The 18,955-nt window shown below is 42.3% G+C and overlaps 1 protein-coding gene across 6 annotated transcripts; it reads right to left on the bottom strand.

Annotated features, from left to right (window-relative positions):
- Positions 1–29: 29 nt before the first annotated feature.
- Positions 30–16,484, bottom strand: LOC141763916 (uncharacterized). Of its 6 annotated transcripts, XR_012593195.1 has the most exons (9): positions 13,991–16,484; positions 13,283–13,368; positions 12,549–12,880; positions 12,293–12,357; positions 12,032–12,189; positions 10,417–10,932; positions 7,603–9,101; positions 3,309–5,253; positions 30–3,242 (listed from the first exon to the last, which is right to left on the bottom strand). XR_012593195.1 is itself a non-coding variant. In XM_074628709.1 (8 exons), the coding sequence occupies exons 1-8, from the start codon at positions 15,091–15,093 to the stop codon at positions 4,576–4,578; spliced, it is 4,437 nt and encodes a 1,478-aa protein (XP_074484810.1). In that variant the 5' UTR covers positions 15,094–16,484; the 3' UTR covers positions 30–4,575. The 6 variants fall into 6 exon arrangements, 3 of the variants coding, with proteins under 3 accessions (XP_074484810.1, XP_074484812.1, XP_074484813.1); XR_012593196.1 differs by lacking the exon at positions 13,283–13,368 and having other exon boundaries at positions 16,203–16,484; XR_012593197.1 differs by lacking the exon at positions 13,283–13,368 and having other exon boundaries at positions 3,309–5,247; positions 16,203–16,484.
- Positions 16,485–18,955: the final 2,471 nt, after the last annotated feature.

Below are 18,955 nucleotides of genomic sequence, written 5' to 3'. Positions count from 1 at the left end.
GTGGGCAACATTTTGAGTGCTTTACGGACATTTCGTTTAGCTGTAATATGTTGTTTACTGCATATATGTCCATGTGTTTGTATTAACCACAGTAAAAAACGTACTACTGAACCTTGTGCTATGTTTATACACAGTGTATTATTCATGATTCATATGGTAATATATTTTATTTTTAAAAAAGGTATGACCGGTATATTTACATTACAGTGAGGCACCTAAAACAAAGAACAGTTATTCTGCACGTAAGACTTCAACAACAACACAGTCTACAACAATACAGACATTGTGCTAATAAGCTTCACCCATTGTGTTAACAGTGTAATTGTAATCAGTTACAGTTACTGAGAAAGAGTACGTAATTAAATTACAGCGACTAATCAAAACGTTGATGATTACAAAGGGGTTACATCTGAATACATTTTCGGTAAAAAGCTTATAGGTAGAATATAACATTCATGCTCTGTTCCAATCTTAATTCAAGTTATTTTGAACAGCAGTGTTGAGGACTGTTGTGAGGTTTACACTGCCTGGTTTGTGTTTTTAGAACTTTTCAGCTTTGTTGACCACTTTCAAACATTTGTTAAAAAAGCAATCAAATGTAATAAGTTACATAACTTTGATGAAGTATTTAAAACAGTCACATTACTTATTAGATTTTTAACAGGGTTACTAGTAGTGGTCGACAGATAGGCGAATTTTAAAGGCTGATATAATAACGATAGTTTGGAGCAGGTAAAAGCCGATAAATCGGCCGATATTTTCTTTACTTCTGCAGCAGCCTAGTCAGCTACTTTTGCATATGCCGCTTTTAATAAATCAGTTTTTTTCACTTCAAATTTTATAATTCGTAAGAGAATATCCTTAAGTGCGATTTGGTGGATTACATCATTGGAAAAAACGTTTCTATTTATTTGCAATGGGCGATGCTGTTCTGCGGCTTACAGTATGACTGGCCAGGATTACTTCTGTTGCGCGTCTCATACATTGTTAAATGCAAACCATTAATGTTCATGCATATTCCCAGGGTAAGGGGGATCCTTAAGTGAAATCATTTAATTCCATGAATGGATGGTTTTACTTCATGGTTTTATTACATGAGAGCAGCACATCCGGGAACTTTGCCCCCGCCTCCTTTTGGGTGAAAACGGACCCTCTAATTTGACAGGCGGTAAATACAAATTCAGAGGTCTTTGCTAATTAAATAGCATAAAACAAGAAAATCATTTTTAGCTATTAGGAGCCCAAATCATATGGCCTGTCAAGTAAACAATTATGCCATGTTGTTGCCGGTTACATAGAAAACAATTTAAGAAATAGGGGATGATGAGTGGCCTTTCAGTATGCCTCCATCAATGTGGACGAACGACCCCACCCAGTGGCCGGAGGTGTCACTTCCTGACATTTACAACTACCGTATTGAATCTCCAGGTAATGTATTCTTTTGCTGTTTTGGTCTGTTCAATGGGACGTCATTGTACACTAATTACATCCCCAGTGGTGGAATGTAACTAAGTAGGCTACTCAAATAGACTTACTGTACTTCAGTACAATTTTGAGGTACTTGTATTTTACTTGAGTATTTCCATTTTCTGCTACTTTAGACTTCTACTCCACTACATCTCAGAGGGAAATATTGCATTTTTTCCTCCACTACATTTATTTGACAGCTTTAGTTATTCTACTAGTTACTTTGCAGATTCAGATTATTAATACAAAATATGGATCAACTAATAAATTATTATGTATTATTATAAGGTAAGCTACCCACCAATAAATAAAGTAGTTAAAATGAGCTCCTCCTTTACCAGCTGCAACATTAAAGTGATGAACACATGAATGCATCAAAAGGTATAATACAATAATATACTGTATATTATTCTGAAATGGGCCATTCTGCATAAGGAGTACTTTTACTTTTGGAACTTTTAAGTATATTTTGTATAACCTGTGATGAAGTGTTTGCCACAGATGTGCAGGCATCGACTGGGCGGGTCCCACGGTTTATAGATCCTCTCTGCGGATGGCCTGGAGCCACAGATCTCGTCTTTTATCGTCCTTTGCTCTTTGGGGAGTAAAGAAAATCGTACACCTGTGGATTTTTTTTATTATTTGACGTGCAAAACCCAACGCAGCAGCTTTTAGGCATTATGTCACTATTTTTTTTAAATTTCCCACCGGCACTTTTACAGCGTTTGTTTTCACCCAAAAGGGGGCATGGTCATTCTGACGGCAAGAAAGCGACGTATGACTGCTCTCACGTACAGTACAGTTACAGTAAGCAAGTTAAAGTAACTGTGAATGATTTATTTTCATTCCTGTCTGCCTGTCTTGTATCTGGGACAAAGAACTGATATTGTTGCGTTATATATTGGACACATACAGTAGATTGACTTTGTGTATTTAGCCTCCATGCAAAACGGTGATGTACATCCCTGTGTGACTGGTGGCGGCCGTACAGCCATCGGCTATGATCAGAGCCCAGTTCCGCCGAATGTAAAACGCCCTATCGACACCCCTTCCTCTAGTAACCGGTAATCTGTAACCTCTTACATTTCAACACTGCCCACGGTCTACATCCGGTGAGTCAGACTACACTAAACGTAAAACAAATTACAGCAGTAACAAAGAGTAAACAATGTTTCTCTCAAATTAAAATGTAATAACAAACATCTGTTCGAGACAAGGAGCATTAAGTAAGATTATATTCAGTCTTTGGAGTCTTCTTTCATAATATACTGATTCATAAAACAAAACACTTATGCAAAAGCAAAGGCACATGGTAGCAGTTTTACACAACGCTACCATGGAGGACAGTCATCTATGTTTTGACGGACAATCTACACACTTGTAATCACAGCTATAGGTTAGAAATTATAGCATTAGGCTATAGTTGTATCCAAAAGAGGAAAGGCACTAGGCGCAACAAGGTACTTAATACAAGTTGAATGTAGATCAGAAGTATAACAGTCCAAATTGGACACAGTACAAAACAGATTCTCTTTCTTTCTTCTCTTTACTCTACAGGAAGTAAAAAATAAAATATCACGCTACCGTTACTTTGATATATTAAAGTTACATTTTAAACCTTCGCTGCACAAAGAGGGTCAGTGTTACACACATAGAAATAAAATAGGAGTAGAAGGCAATTGTATTTAGTTGTTATGGCGACAACAGAACCCACGTTAGTGCGTCCTTAAAGTATGTGGTCGCAGGAAGAGGACGGACGCAGCTCCCAGAGACAGCTGGTTGGCTAGTTAGCTAGGTAGCTTGTCCCCAGGCGGAGGGACCATTTAGACCCATCAGCCCACTGTTGGGCTCATTTTCTGTAATCAGTGCAGCACCAACGCCTGGCGGAACCAGCCCAAGAGCTAACCAGCCAGCTGTTCACTAACTAGCTAATTCCACCATGCTTCAGCACCACCCTGCTTACAGAAAACAAACCTTACAAAGTTGTCACTCATCTGACGATAGCTTTCCTCCGCTGTGGCAAGAGATGGGGCTGGGACGATTCGCCCATCTCCCGATTCGATACTATCACGATACTCGGGTGCCGATTCGACATGTATTGGGATTTTTAAGAATTGCGATTCAATATCACGATTTATTGCGATTTTTGTTAAATACTACACCATGGGGAAAAGTTGAATCATACACTTCTAGGGACGTTTACTTTGGAAAATATCTAAATTAATACAGTAAAAATGTTTGATTTTCAGCATGTATGTAGTCAGAGATGTCCTGAAGTCAAATATATCAGTTATTGTCTGGCATTATTTATTTCCCTCACAATTTAGTGGTGTTTTCTTTGTAATTTATAACAGACAAGTAATATTTTATACTTCTGGTGAATATAATCCAAATCAATCTTATTTCAATATGTGTATTTTGTATATACAGTTCTCTTTGTTAACATCTTATTTTGAAAACCGGACGCAGTCACACATGTATACTTCCACTGACTTCGCCAAGTCCGTTGCTACCTCTCTCCCCTTCAGCTCTGTTCTCTTTATACATCCATGGTCGGTTCCATCGGGGCTGTTTGAATGCATTTAACATAATGCATTAAACTTTACTGGATGTGTAGTGTTTACCACTTTGGATTTAATATTTGAGTGTGCAGGTCGTATCCACGCAGACCCTCTGCAGTTTTCTACTTTCTCATTTCGGCCGCCTGCGGTTTGTTTTAATTGACGGATACGGAACGGATATGACGTCATGTTACTCAGACTACAACAATAAAAGCGGTAACTTCCTTCTGCCTCCGCATAGACTCAAATGAAGCAAATATATCGATTCTGGCATTAAAAAATCAATTTAAAAATCGTAACTTACTGCAAAACCTCACCTCAGTGAGTCCGCGACTTGCCACAAGTCGGTTTAGTTTACGCGGAAGTCAGCCCGCTACAACGGTCGCTATGGCAACGGTACACATATAAAAATGTCTGCCTCTCTGCTACGTTGATTTGAACGGGAATGTCCGTTCTACTCCTGTATTCTATTTCTATGGTTACACATGTAGCTGAGAAGGTTCAAATCAGAGCTTGTGAAGCAAAGTACTAAAAGTGGTTTGTGTGTTTATTGGATCCTTTCAATCCCACTGTTCTTGTCGTCATTCCTAGCTGCTGCGTGCCCGCCCTCCGTGGTGGGCATGTGGTTGTGGTGTAGAAACAAGATGGAGTCCAAACTTTCTGGTGGTATGTTGGCTCTCTTCCTGTACGTGGCTCCCGCTCCTTCCTGCGTAAAGTTCTGCGCAGCGCTACCTGCCACTGCCGGGGCCGCCAGGTAGGCCCGTGCCACTGTGGCCAACAGTGGGAACTGCACCGCCTTCGTCCTCCACCACTGCAGCGGCTCCACCCCCAGCGAGGCCCCCTTGTCGGCTCTGAAGACGGACATCTCCATGTCTACGGACTCCTCCACGGAGCTCTGCCTGCTCTTGGGGGCGGAGCAGAACAGGTCTCCCAGGAGGTACTCCATACCAGAGAGTCCGCCCTGAGGGCCTGGATCTGCCGGCTCGCTCTCATCAGGCTCCCACGCGTCACTCTCTTCATCTTCATAGTCCATCTCTCGGAAGTTAATCGGGCGGGATTCTTTGAGGCGCTTGCTCCTCCGTAGGAGGTCGCTCTCGGACTCTGGCGACGCAGGTGAGGGGCTTCTCTTGCTCTGGCTTTGCTTCGGACCCTGGTTTCTCCTCCTGTCCTCCTTCACAATCCTCACAGCCTCTTTCTTCAGCCAATCAAAAGTGGCTGTCTGCTCCTTAAAGACAATCACAAGAGAGAGAAAAAGATTTCATGTGTGAATATCCTTCACTTTACAGAGATTGGGAATTACTGAGAGGATTAGTCAAGTTACATAGAAAGATTTTGAACAAGAGATCAAGAAGGCAGACTCCAAAAGTGAAAGTAATTCAGTCTTCCTGGCCAATGACGTTCATTAGCACCAGAAATGGACACAAGCAGCAAAACAGAAATCTCTCAGTGTGTATGATCCATTAATATGTATTTTAAAACAATTTAAATCCCAAAAGGAACTGACAGATATACAGTGAAAAAAGGAGCCTGTAGATTGGTGCAGGAATGAAACCCAGAAATGAGTTAGCATTTTAGCACTTCGGTTCCCTCGTCTGGAAGTCAATGGGTTTTTAGTTAAATGCTTTAAATAAGGTCTTTGCTTAACACAAGCTTAAGAGATTTTAATGTTTTTTTCTATGATATAAAATACTTCAGTAAATATCCCACTTTATGAATTTTGAAGCTTTTCCGTGTCTTAAAAAAGGTGGTTGCTAACAAGTGGCTAAATGAGACTATTAAACGTCATCACGCTAACGCGTCCGTCTTTACATCCTTGTTGTGTATACTCGCGTTCACATGTCCGTAGTTTGTTTATAGCCTAACGTTAGCTTTTTACTTCTGGCGATTGCATTCACGCTTCAAGAATCGTAAAAGTTGTGTTCAATTGTGGAGATTATCTTGTTGAACAAAACTTGTAAGTATCATAAACATTTGTTTGCCACAGATATTATTTTCTGCAATAATCCAAAACCCAATGGAAAAATCCCATTGGCTTTTTGTCAAGGGAACCAGGGTGATAATGACTTCCTGGTTGGTCTACAAAAATATAACATCCCTGCAGGACTATATTAAAAGTGTTTTAATAGCAACACTGGCTTTAATGAAATGTTCAGTGTCACACTTGCATGTGTGTTGCTATGCTTAGTGGCATGTGCTATTCTGAAGGCGGGACATCAAACCTCAATGTTTTGGTTCCGACCGAAATGTGTCCATAGCAGAGTGTGGAAAACTGTAAAGGATTGAAAGCTGGAATCAAACGCCTGTTCAGATTCATAGGCGCGCTTACTTATTCTTTGATCAGATGGTTCCAGATTTAAATCAAAATTTTGCCCATTTTAGACTGCATTTTATTTTGGAAAAGTTATTTTACGGCTGCTTGTTTTGAGAAATTTAACAGTGGCCAGACAGTTCATTTAACAATCTGTATGCATCTATCCATCCATATACACTCACCGGCCACTTTATTAGGCACACCTGTTCAATTGCTTGTTAACACAAATAGCTAAACAGCCAATCACACGGCAGCAACTCAATGCATTTAGGCATCTAGAGGTGGTGAAAACAACTTGCTGAAGTTCAAACCGAGCATCAGAATGGGGAAGAAAGGGGATTTAAGTGACTTTGAACGTGGCATGGTTGTTGGTATTTAAAAAACTGCTGATCTACAGGGATTTTCACGCACAACCATCTCTAGGGTTTACAGAGAATGGTCCGAAACAGAGAAAATATCCAGTGAGCGGCAGTTGTGTGGACGGAAATGCCTTGTTGATGTCAGAGGTCAGAGGAGAATGGGCAGAGTGGTTCGAGATGATAGAAAGGCAACAATAACTCAAATAACCACAACCAAGGTATGCAGAATGCCATCTCTGAACGCACAATACGTCAAACCTTGAAGCAGATGGGCTACAGTAGCAGAAGACCACCCGGTACTAGCAAGGTGTACCTAATAAAGTGGCCGGTGAGTGTATATGCATGTTGTAGTATGCATTTATATTTATTTTACCAACAAGCTGGTAAACCATCACAACAGTATACATATTTATGTGCATTGCCTGTCTACATCCTGTTCTTACGTGTCCATAACTGGTTCCCGTGTACCTTTACTACATTACTGCACAACCTGTCTGCATTTCAGTTTATTTATTTTAGCACTACTTTACACCTGTCTAAACAGCGCTATATTTTATATTCTATTTTATTCTATTTTATATATATATATATATATATATATATATATATATATATATATATATATATATATATATATATGTTTTAACTACTCCACTATTTTACATCTTGGTATTCTCATTTTAACTTGAGTGATTTTCTTTTTATAAATATTGTATGAGCAAATAATTTCATTGCCACTATAATAGTTGTGCATATGACAGATAAAGCACTTGAACATCTGTTACAGTATGACCGTAAAATGCATATGTTCCTCTCAAGACCAGAAAACTTGACAGGCGTTGCCACGGTTACTAAGAAGGGCGGGTTTAGCGAACAGTCAGTGTATTTTAACTTTGCAACTCACCTTTTCCTCCATGAACCCCAGCCCGTGGAACTGGGGGTCGAGGGAACACGCCACACACAGAACCCTGTTGACAACGGGGTTTTCATAACAGCTCGCCAAGTTCCGCCTCATCATCCTCTTCACCTCCTTCAGGATGGATGATGAATCTCCCGTCCGCGGCACGAGGTGGCGGGAGAGCAGGCCCGTGAGAATGGGTTTAATGAGGGACAGGCGGGGGAACGCCTCCTTGGCGAGAGTTCGACACGCCACGTCCAGGGGTCTGAGAACCAAACACAGCTCCTCCACGACCCTCCATTCAGACCGCAAAGACGCGACGCTCGTTGAGGATGTGTTGGAGGTGGAGTTTGCGTAGCAGCTGCCAGACGAACTGGTTTCTGAACCGGCGTCTTCCGAAGACAAGCCCTCGCTTTTAATCTCTCTTAGCATATCACAGAAAAGGCTTTTGTGTTTGGTGAGCATGCTCAGCAGAAGGTACAGCTTATTCCACGTCGGCCGGCTGTGAGCCCACGACTTCAGCTCCGCCCGTTCTTGTTTCGTCAGGGTCTGCAACAGACTCTGGGCGTGGTGCTGCTGATACGAGCCTTTGATTTGAGCGTGTGGCAAGAACAGGGTCGCGAGAACACCCTGGAATTGGCCGAGGGTCTTGGAGATGACAGAGTGTGACATCACTTCCTCTATGCAGCCTTGCACGGCGCTGAAGAAACACGGCACAGACGGCAGTCCTTCGCTAGAATGGCCGTGCTCCGAGCCACGCGGTTCCTCGGGTGACACGGGCTCCTCCCTCTCGAGAAATGTCGTTGAGTTCGGGTGAGGGACGCTTCCCGTAGCTTCTCCACTTTTCACGCTCTTCTTTGGCCCCGGCCTCATCTTGTTCCTTCCTTCCCCTCCCAGCAGGACCAGATTAGGCTGGGAGATTCCCCACTCCTGAGCCATCACTTTCACTTGAGCCTCCACTGCTTGAAGGCTGTAGTCTTTCCCACCACTCTCTGTCAGTCTTTGGGTTGCCAGGGCCAGGTTCTGAAATCTAAAACTACAGTCTATGTAATGTGCCCAGAGGGTGAGGTACCTCTCGGTGTTGCCCTGCCAGTTGTGGAACCAAACATCCACACTCACGGTGACAAAGTGAGGCACTTCCCTCCGATGGCTGGGAGGTCGCCCGCGTCTCCTGGTCTCAAACTCCATGGGAGCAGTGTAGTCAGGTATATCCTCGTGTTCGCTGCTTGCCCGTTTCTTCCTCAGCAGCAGAGCCAGGCTCGTCTTGCCTTTGGCGTGGTGTTCTTTGAGGAGGTTCCCGAGCTGGCGAGGTGAAGGCAGCTCCTTGTAGGAGGGCAGGAGGGTGTGGATCAGCTGTTTGAAGCCGTCCCCTTCTACCAGAGCCGGGGGCAGGAGATCCATGATGAGGAAGTTGGCGATGGCATTGGTCACATGAGTGGACGACACCTGGGGGAGTGTACTGACCAGGCCGCTGTTTACCATCATTGGCTGTGGGCGTTGCTGAGCTTTTGTGAAAAACAACAAATCAAATCCGCAAATCAGCTTCAACAGATTGACAACACATTTTTACAAAGCCTGTTCAAAAAAATTTAATATAATAAAGTAGCCGGCTGGATTTAAATGAGTCATCGGCTGTACATCAGACCTGCAATACGTCATCCAGAGTAGGCTCTCATGACCACGCCCCCTTTTAGGGGAAAACAATCCCGTGTCCTTCATAGACGGTAACAGAGTAACCAGAAGAAGTTGAAACATGTCTCCAAACTTCTACTTTAAACTAACCGGTAGTAGTAACAACGCTATGCTGAAGAGTTGCTGTGTAGTTGGTTGCACCAACAATAAATCCAAAAACGCTGATCTCCGATTTGTTCTCCTGCCATGTTCTAAAAAAGATATACTAGAGTGGCTTTATGGCTCCAAGTTATAGACCAGACCAGCATGGCGTCATCGCTGAGGCTGCCCTCCCTTTTGGGGGAAGGAAACTCGCTGTCACAGGAGAGGAAATGGTGAAAAGCTGTTATGTAGCGGGTTAACCGAGGCTTTCACACTGAGATTTGAGGCACATACGATACGTGAATATTCACTGTCAGTGTGCTAAATGGCTAAATGATGGCTCCAGATGCTGGTGACAATGACTAGCATGGCTAGCTAATGTTAACTTGAGTGGGAGGCTGCTGCAGTAATACAGTCATACATTAATGTTATAGCAGCATCAGACTGTCGTCTCCAACTAAATCTCAGCCTATAGATTAAACAGTTGACTATTAACACGTTGGTTATTTACAGACAACACTTAGCCTGACGTGATTCAATCAAATATGTAGATGTCTGGATAAGCAATATCTGACCACTGTGTTGGACGGGGGAAGACTGAAGGGCCATGACGGCGGTCAACTTCCATTTATTAAGGTATCACGAACGCTCAGGTTCAGGCAAGATTGCAAAATAATTATTAGACATGTGTATAAAACTAATGTTTGTTTAACAAGAGAACAAGAGGCATATGAATGCCAAATTGCATTGAAGTCTATGAGCTCTTCTGTTTTCTATCCCCCAAAGGGGGCACAGCCTTGACTTTTTGCAAAGTACCCGTAGGCTATGTGCCGGTCTGATGTAAAGAAAGCTATGATCTTTTATTTTATGGATTGTCCTAAAATTTGGTACACACATTCATGTTACCAAGATGATGAATCCTAATAACTTTGGTGATAATCGGACTTTCCATCTACCCCCATCTACAGGCCAAAAGGCCAGATACTTTATGAACAAATGACATTCCCATCAGCCTCAGGCGTACTCTCTGTGTACAGTAATAGTTACCTATTGTCGGAAGACATCGATCCTTGTTACTGTCACGTGGAGGTCTGATGTGGTGCTTGCCGGTCAGGTGGTTTTGGAGATCCGCTGCTCCTCCTCCTCCACAGCCCACATGTTCCCCACACAGCTTACACACCGCAGTGCTCCGGTCTAGAGGCCGACCCGTAGGGTCCGGCTCCAACCCGAAAAAGTACCACGGGCTGTTCTGTGTGGCGTTTGGGTTACTCAGCAGTTTCTCACTTCCAGGCATAAAGTCGTACTTTTCTAATATATGAGAGCTTGGGGACGGCAAGGAGATCAGGGGGGGGAAGGCAGAGCCGGGAATCATGCCCAAGTCGCCGACTGCGTCCGGGTTTGACATCGTTGTCACGTCACTGATGACAAGCATGGGGCTCTGTGACTGGCTGTGGTCTGACCAAAGAGACGAGCTGCTGGGCTCTGGGAGGGTGACCAACTGGATGTCTTGCAGAAGGCGCAGGAATGTCTCTTTGTCTCCAATTTCACATTTCACATTGTCACCTGTATGTAATGAAAAACAAAAGCAAAGGATGTTGGCCCACTTTAGCAAGCTACATTTTCAGTTTGAAGACTTACAAAATAATAGCTGTAATTCAATTTAATGCCGACCTTACACCAAATGACTTTTCAAGTCGCAGACATATTTCAAAGTCAGAATAAATTCAGAACAGTTTTGATAGAGTTGCGTTGCGCTCCCCTGATCTCGATCGTTTAGTGTAAGGTGGTCATAAACTTCAGTCCAAGCTGTCTTAAGTCAGTCTTTTTCTCGTCTTGACGTTCCGATAAAATCAAACAAGTTTAATATTATCGTAAGTTCAATGACGCGAACATTGTCAACAACCAATAGGTGCGCTCTCTTCAGCACCAAACAGGAAGCAGCAAACAGGGTAGAAAGTAGACATGGAGGAACTGGTGGAGTTGAGGAGTGAACAAGAGCTGCAGCTCTCGAAATCCCCGCTGAGTATTCTCTAAGCTAAAGCTAGCTAGCTAGCTAACCAATGTCCCAAACGGGGCTTCTTGCAAGCTAACTTTAGCTGTCGTACAGTTAGCTCATAGGTTAATAGCAAACATTCCAGTAGCTAACATTAGCTTGCAAGTAAGCGCATTCGGGGCAGTGGTTAGCTAACTAACTAGCTAGCTAATCCCATGAAATAAGGAACAATCCCTCAACATTATTCATTTATATTCAACATGAATTATTATTAGTTATTCTCAGAAGGATTTCGCCGTTTGTTGTGTGTAGAGGTGTGTGTGTGTACAGTAGTGCGGCAGCGGCACTGAAACGGGGGAGACGGAGACAGACAGAGAGAAAAACATGTCAGTCTGCTGCGCCGCAAAGCTTCGAATACCTTCGAATACGTCTCACTGAAGCTTCGAAGCCCAAAAAATGGTATTCGGGACAGCCCTAGTCTGTGACTAAAATCTCTGTGACTTAAGACACATTGTCTTTAGATGTGAGAGGGTGTCGGACTTTTAAAGGTCTTTTCAAAGTCTTCTAGTGTCTGGTAGGCATAAGTCTACTGCTGGTTGAAAATTAATGTTGAAGGGAAATATATAGCTTCTACCACATGTCATTCCATGCTTCGGTGAGATAACTCACCCATACCGAGGCCCAGCAAGGTGGCGTAATCCTTGCCGATCCAGACCCTGAGCTCTGCTCCCTCCGTGATGGGCTGGGAAACCTTGTAGTAGATGTGGCGGTAGAACTGGAAGATGACCAGGTTGTGTCCCTCCTCACGGCTGGTATACGTTACATACCTGAAACATAGAGCAAACGTGTATAGTATGTAACTGTGACCAGGAAAGAAAGAGCCAATCTCTGTCAGACCAGTGCTCTGATTGACCAGTAAGGAGTGCCCACCTCATCCAGTTAGATTTGCTTTCATCAGAAGCGTCGACGTAGATAAAAGCAGCATCATCTCTGATCTGGAGATAGGAACAACGTATATGTCAACTCTTTTTTATGACCATGTCCATATTCTATATGGAATTCCTGATGGTTATCAACACAAATCACAAATTACATCGTGGATTATAAGTGGCACAAAAAGCATCACCTTTTGCGATAACTTCATTTTAAACTACCTCTTTACGTCTTCTCAAACCGGTGTACTTACAGCCCAGGCGTATTTGAGGTTGCTCGGCATTTGTCCTCTGCACACTTCTCCTACAAACGGCCCAAACATGACGCCCTGTTGTAGGTGACACTTGGCATAGACTTTAATCTCTCCCATCTGTTCATCGCCAGAAGATCCAGGACCAGACATCCCCGACCCAACGTCTCCGCACAGGCACAGGCAGGAGGGCAGGGACAGCACCGCCCGGGAGGGGCCGCCATGGAGCCACGGCTCTCCGGGCGGTAGCACGGCGTCTGGAACGTAGTTTGTGTTTGTCGCTGACTGGAGAAACGGAACATCCTCGAAGAATTCGTCATGGTTTAAATCCAAACCTGCAGAGGCAAAAAAAAAATAGATTGATTGTTATTGACAATCCAGAGGAAGAGCATGGAGCATGTTTACTGTACAGGAAATAGAGACAAGACCTTTGGAGGATGTTACAGCATTAGAATGTGATTGGTACTATACTAAATTATAGTAGGTATACAACATTTTACACTTTATAGCAAAGACAGAAGCTTGGGAGTTTGTTTTGATTTGTTTTATTCTGTTCCCCCACCAAGCGAAATTTGTTTCTAAAGCGTCTTATATCCATCTTATAGTTCAATCATTCAGACTTTCTGTAGATATTGTTTTTTAACATTTCACTCAGACTGTAAGATAATGACTCCATTGCAGAATGTGTGTGCTTGACTGGACGTCTGTTAAGAGTGCCCACTTGTCTGGTGGCAGACCTGCTGGGCCAGTTGATTTGCTCTCGCTCCACGGCTTGCAGCTCCCGACGGGCGGCGTCTGGTGACTTTGGAGGGAGCTTTCAGACCTGTTGTACAAGTGACATTTGAGTCATTTCAGCAGGTGTAATGGGATTAGAGATGCACCGATCCAACTTTTGAACACCCGATACGGTCACTGATACCTGGGCTTTGGGTATCTTTTATACTAATCCGATACCAGTGTTTAATTAATAAGCTGCGTAGAAGTGACTGGGATCGTTCTTTTATGTGTAAGGCAACCTCAGGCTTGACTTAAACAGTTTTCTTAAATTTGTAAAACAAAATGTAGCAAATAAATACAAATATTAATTTTATTTATACAAATTGAATTTTTTATTTATTATTAAAATAATAAATCATATAACAGCAACTTGGTAAAAAAATCTTCAAAATTAACAGGAATTACAATTCAAATGTAAACCTTTTTAATGCAGCAACAAAATTGGTTCAAATGTAAATAGGAATTCAAATTCCAGTATATAATGTATATAGTATATAAACATAGAATAGGCTTGAATAGATCTGCCCCATTGTCACCGATACCCGATCCAGCTATTTGAGTCAGCATCAGCCCGATATCCGATCTGGTATTGGTATCAGTATCGGTGCATCCCTGAAATGGGATAAATGTAAATTAAGATGGCGACAGGTGAAAAAAACTCATCCTACCTGTGCACAATGACTGGAATAACTTTCCTTCCCTCCAGCCCTGCGTCACACAGTTGTTGAAAGGGTGTGTTTCTGATGCAGTGATTGGTATAGATGACTGATGTGCCAGCTTCTTTAGACATGCGAGACAACATTGAGCCCAGGTAATTGACTCCTAGGGGGAGGTGGCTGTACCACATCTCATCTACGACTTCCTTCTTGGGCTGCAAGTAGAGGGCGGTTGCGTTGGATGGGAGCTTGCTCAGGTACTTTAACAGAGAAGTAATGGGACAGAATTCACTTCCCGGCTTCTCGAACATAGAGCACCTGTCCTTCTGAATGTGATTTCTTGTCTCGTCGACGAAAAACGGCGTGCAGTATCTCAGACCTCTCTCATCTTTTCTGATTACAAACGAATCTGGCCTCAGACTCCTGTTGGCCTGCTTCCCTCTGCGGCCAAAATGTACCTGAATATCAAACCAGACTTTGCTCAGAAGTCCTCTCGGAGTGCTGGTGTCCATCGCACGGGAGTGTCTGAGGATGCGAATATCATCCGGAGACAGTGCCTGATGGTGTGATGTTATGTCTCGACCGGCCTTCCTGATTCTCTTGAGCACTCCCAAGAACACCTTGTTGGCTGACATGAACTCAACATCTCTCATTAAGCTCACGGGCCTGCTGACAGGAGGCTCTTTGAAGTAACGGTTCAGTCCGGCTCTCAGCGCAATGTAACTAGGGATCCCATACAGCTCTCCTTTGCTGTTTCGTACCGATCCGTAGAAGTGTCTCAGCAGCCCGTTCAGGTCAGTCTTGTCCACTGTAGCCAGGTCCACCACCTGGAGCCCCTGGGTCTCCATCCAGCCGGTGAAGCAGTTCACAGCCCATATCGTCTGCTTCTTTGTGAGCTTACTTACGGTCCTGCTGTCCTCCAGTTCATCCAGTTCCAAGTCTGTCACCAGTGCATGTCTGCAAAGGTCAGCTGCATTTAGTGTTAAATCATAGTCTTCCTCATCTTGTGACTCATCCTCTTCTTTGAGAATAACCTCCTCTATAGTTCTCACATCAGGCTCAAACAGTAGAGACTCCTTCAGCTCTGCATTCATACTGTTAGCTGTTAGCTCCATTAGCTGCCCAAGGTAGAGTGTCTTCAAACCTCAAAATGAGGCGAGCAGGTGTTTGTATGCTGGCCTTGTAAACAAAGCGGAGTGATACCGCTCCAGTAGTCAGGCTCCGGTGCTATACGGCGATTATACCACAGTCGTTATCAGTCTGTATTGAAGAGATGGAGCCAGTCGGTTCAGAGAAAAGGATATTAAACCTGTAAAGATGGCGGTGTGACTGCAGCAGCCGTAGTCCGCTCCGTGTCGTGTCTATAACCATGGTAACACCGCCCCTCGCTGTGGTAAAACCACTGTAAATCACGGCCTCGCTGTGCTTTATTGATTAGTTTAACACGATAAAGATGGCGGCTCGGACTGCACCAACCGCACAAACGGGACAACATCTATCTTCACCAAATCAATATTAAACAGCAAAAACATTACCAGGTGTTAACCTTCAGCTCCATGCAATGGGCAATGTTTAGGTGATACCATGGCAACAACAACAAGGGTATGAGACTGCCGTAAAACACACTTCACAGCTTCTGGGTCGTATCTCCTTTAGCGCATGCGTACAAACACGTTTAGGTGGTTCAAAGAGTGTTTGTTTGTTTTGTAATAGCACTGTTACATCTGTTACATGACAAAACATAACACTAATGTCACTAAAATGCGGAATTACGTTATGTACAAATTAGATATTAGATAACCTCCTGTTTAAAAGAAAGAGATACTGTTTATACTTTGAAACTTGCTGGTCGGTGTCACTCACACGTCGTTTTTGAGTGTAAGTCATTATCTTGATTATATACAATCTTTGAATGTGTCGGATACAATGTCAATGGAATTAAATGTTGCATTCATAGAAGTGACACACTAAATACACTCACTATCAGTCTGTCAGTCTAAGTATAATGAGGTCTAGTGCTCCCACGTTTCCACACCTTTAACTACTCACATGTATAAATGCAACTTTATAAACCATATACTAGCGCCCCTCTGCACACAGTGTGAAGGGGGTGGATGAATGAGGCAGTGTGGAAAAAGGCGGCCAATGCAACAACACTCACATTTCATGCACTCTTTAAAATGCATAATTCTTGCAAGTGAAAGTGGTGCATTTTGGTGTATACCTTGAGAATCAAACAAAGCTCCAGAGGTCGTGGAAGAAATGTTCTCGAAGAAATCAGCACGATGTCGCCGTCTCAGATGACTTCTCAGATTCGTGGTGTTTCCACCTTTTGCAAGTACTATTTTTCGACACAGACGACAGATGGCCTCGCCCTGGTTCAAAGGTTGTCCCCTCTCATCTGCTTTCAAGCCAAAATACAACCACACGATTGACTTGCTCCTCGGTTTACTGATCAGATCCATGTTTCTGTGGCCCTTCTCTGCCTTGTTTCTGCAGGCTGCAGGCTGTCCGCTCCACTGGCTGGCTGGCTGGCTGCAGCACTGCTGCAAGAGCTAGGTCGCATAGAAAGGACACCGCGTTGGAAAACCACCAATTATTTAAGATGCGCTATTTAAAAATGTAGTGTTAGTGTGTGGTAATGATGATGAGAACTTTCTGTGTGAAAAAAAACATGAGACTCCAATTCATATATCTTCATGACCAGCCCATAATTGTGAACATATTTCAATAAAACTGTGCTATTTTATTTTCCAAATGTCTTTTTATTAATTGTCAATAATCGATAGAACAGTCACTATACAGGGAAAGTTAATTTTTGTTTTTCTGAACAACACCCACCCGTGACACAACACATCAATCAATCATACCTGACAACAACATACACACAAACAGCCACAGCTGGCCACAAAAGACCTAACTGATTCTCCATCATGGATACATAAAATTAAAATTGTAGAGAATACAACACATGGAGAGTATCCACAAATAAGTCATGAAATAATAATAATAATAAGAGAAAAAATAAATACAAAACGTTTAAAATATATATATATATACCTACATACACACACATGCACATATATACACATATATACACATATACACATACACACATACATACATACATACATACATACATACATACATACATACATATATATATATATATATATATAAAACTGTGCTATTTCAATAGGAAAGCATTCCATCATTTCGTGACATGTCCCACTACTTGTAATAGAAAGTCACTTTCAGTGGCATAACAATAAAAAAAACACATAGGATGACAGCCATTGAATGTGGTGGCTCATCGTCTACCTGCTCTATTTCTATGCTCGCTACGTCTTTATTTGTGGACCAACGACAACATACTGCGACGACTCAGGGTTGCCAGGTCCTGTAGACTTGCACAACCATAGACATATATATACATGTCTATGTGCACATTCTTCAAGTCTAAACTCAGAATCACGTTGTGGGCTATTAGTTTTTGGTTGTCAAATCAATTGCACATGTTTGGAAATATGGACCACTAAATATGAATTGTAACGATAAGGACCTTAAGGTGGCTCTTGCATATCTAGGCTAATCATGAGGCACTGTCTTGCACAGGCGTCCCCATGTAAAAATCTAGTTGATATCTTTATTATGTTTGGTAATATCATCCTTGCATGCTGCATATTCAAACATACATTTATGTGTAATCAAATTACCACAAACTAACTGACAAATAGCAAACCTGGGGCATATGTAGCTTTAAAATACTAATGTTTACAGAGACTGGGGCCAAAAATATAATTATCATGTGTAATCTGTGTTGCACACTGTACTGTAACTGTTGGGTAGGCTACAGCAAAGAGAGTGTGAGGAACCAGAGGGACAATGTGACCTCAAAGCAATATTTTTCAGGAACATCCTAATCTGGCCCTGTGCATGACTCTCTGTCAAGTTAGAATGATCTATAAAAACAGACAACCAGAGGTATATATACATATGTATATACAGTATACACAAACACACACACACACACACATATGAGCATAAAATACTTAAAGTACTTATTATGCAGAATGGCCATTACAGAATGATGTGTATTACATAATTGGATTATAATCATTATATAACAATGATAATAATAAACGTTATTGGTATAGCCCTTTTCATACAAGAAATGCAGCACAAATTGCTTTACAATAAGGGAAAATATACCTAAAATAAACATAAAAACAGGGACAATAAGATGGAAAATAAAACACATTCGATTAAATAAGATTAAAAAAAAAAGATACAATGAAATATGATACTTATTTTCCACATCAGTGGTGGAGATTAGAATTTTTAAGATGAAAACAGACCTTGAGTGCACTCTCTACCAATCACTGATAATGTACAGTGGGGACAGTTATAATTACTTTATATAGTCTACTGCTGTGTACCTTGAGCTATAATATATCAGATTTTATTTGTTGATAATATTTTGTATCAATAATCTGAATGAATCTGAAACTGAATTCATTAAAGGTGCAGTGTGTAGGATCTGGCAGCATCTAGTGGTGAGGTTGCAGATTGCAACCCGCTGAAACTTGTCCCGTGTGCAAAGCGTGTAGAACAACTTCGGTGGCCGACACGAAATTGTGAAAACGTGAGTGGCCTTTCTAGAGCCAGTATTTGGTTTGTCCGTTCTGGGCAACTGTAGAAACATGGCGGCCGGCTCCGTGAAGAGGACTCCCTATGTAGATATAAAAAGCTCAATTTAAGGAAACGAAAACACCTTGATTCTTAGTTTCAGGAGATGATACACTAAAGAAAACTAATACTTAATACTTATTAATTATTAATATTATATCTAATTTCTGCCAATAGATCCCCTTAAAGGGACTGTTTGTAAGATTTAGAAATGCTTGTTAGCAGCGACACCTGTTGCCGTTAAATCAACGAAAGTCAGCGTTGCGCTTGCGCTTGTGCTCGCTCTTA

This window comes from Sebastes fasciatus, chromosome 3, assembly GCF_043250625.1.
Source record: "Sebastes fasciatus isolate fSebFas1 chromosome 3, fSebFas1.pri, whole genome shotgun sequence".
NCBI classification, from domain to species: domain Eukaryota; kingdom Metazoa; phylum Chordata; class Actinopteri; order Perciformes; family Sebastidae; genus Sebastes; species Sebastes fasciatus.
The sequence above is the reverse complement of the archived record's forward strand: the minus strand, read 5'-3'. Positions and strand labels throughout refer to the sequence as shown.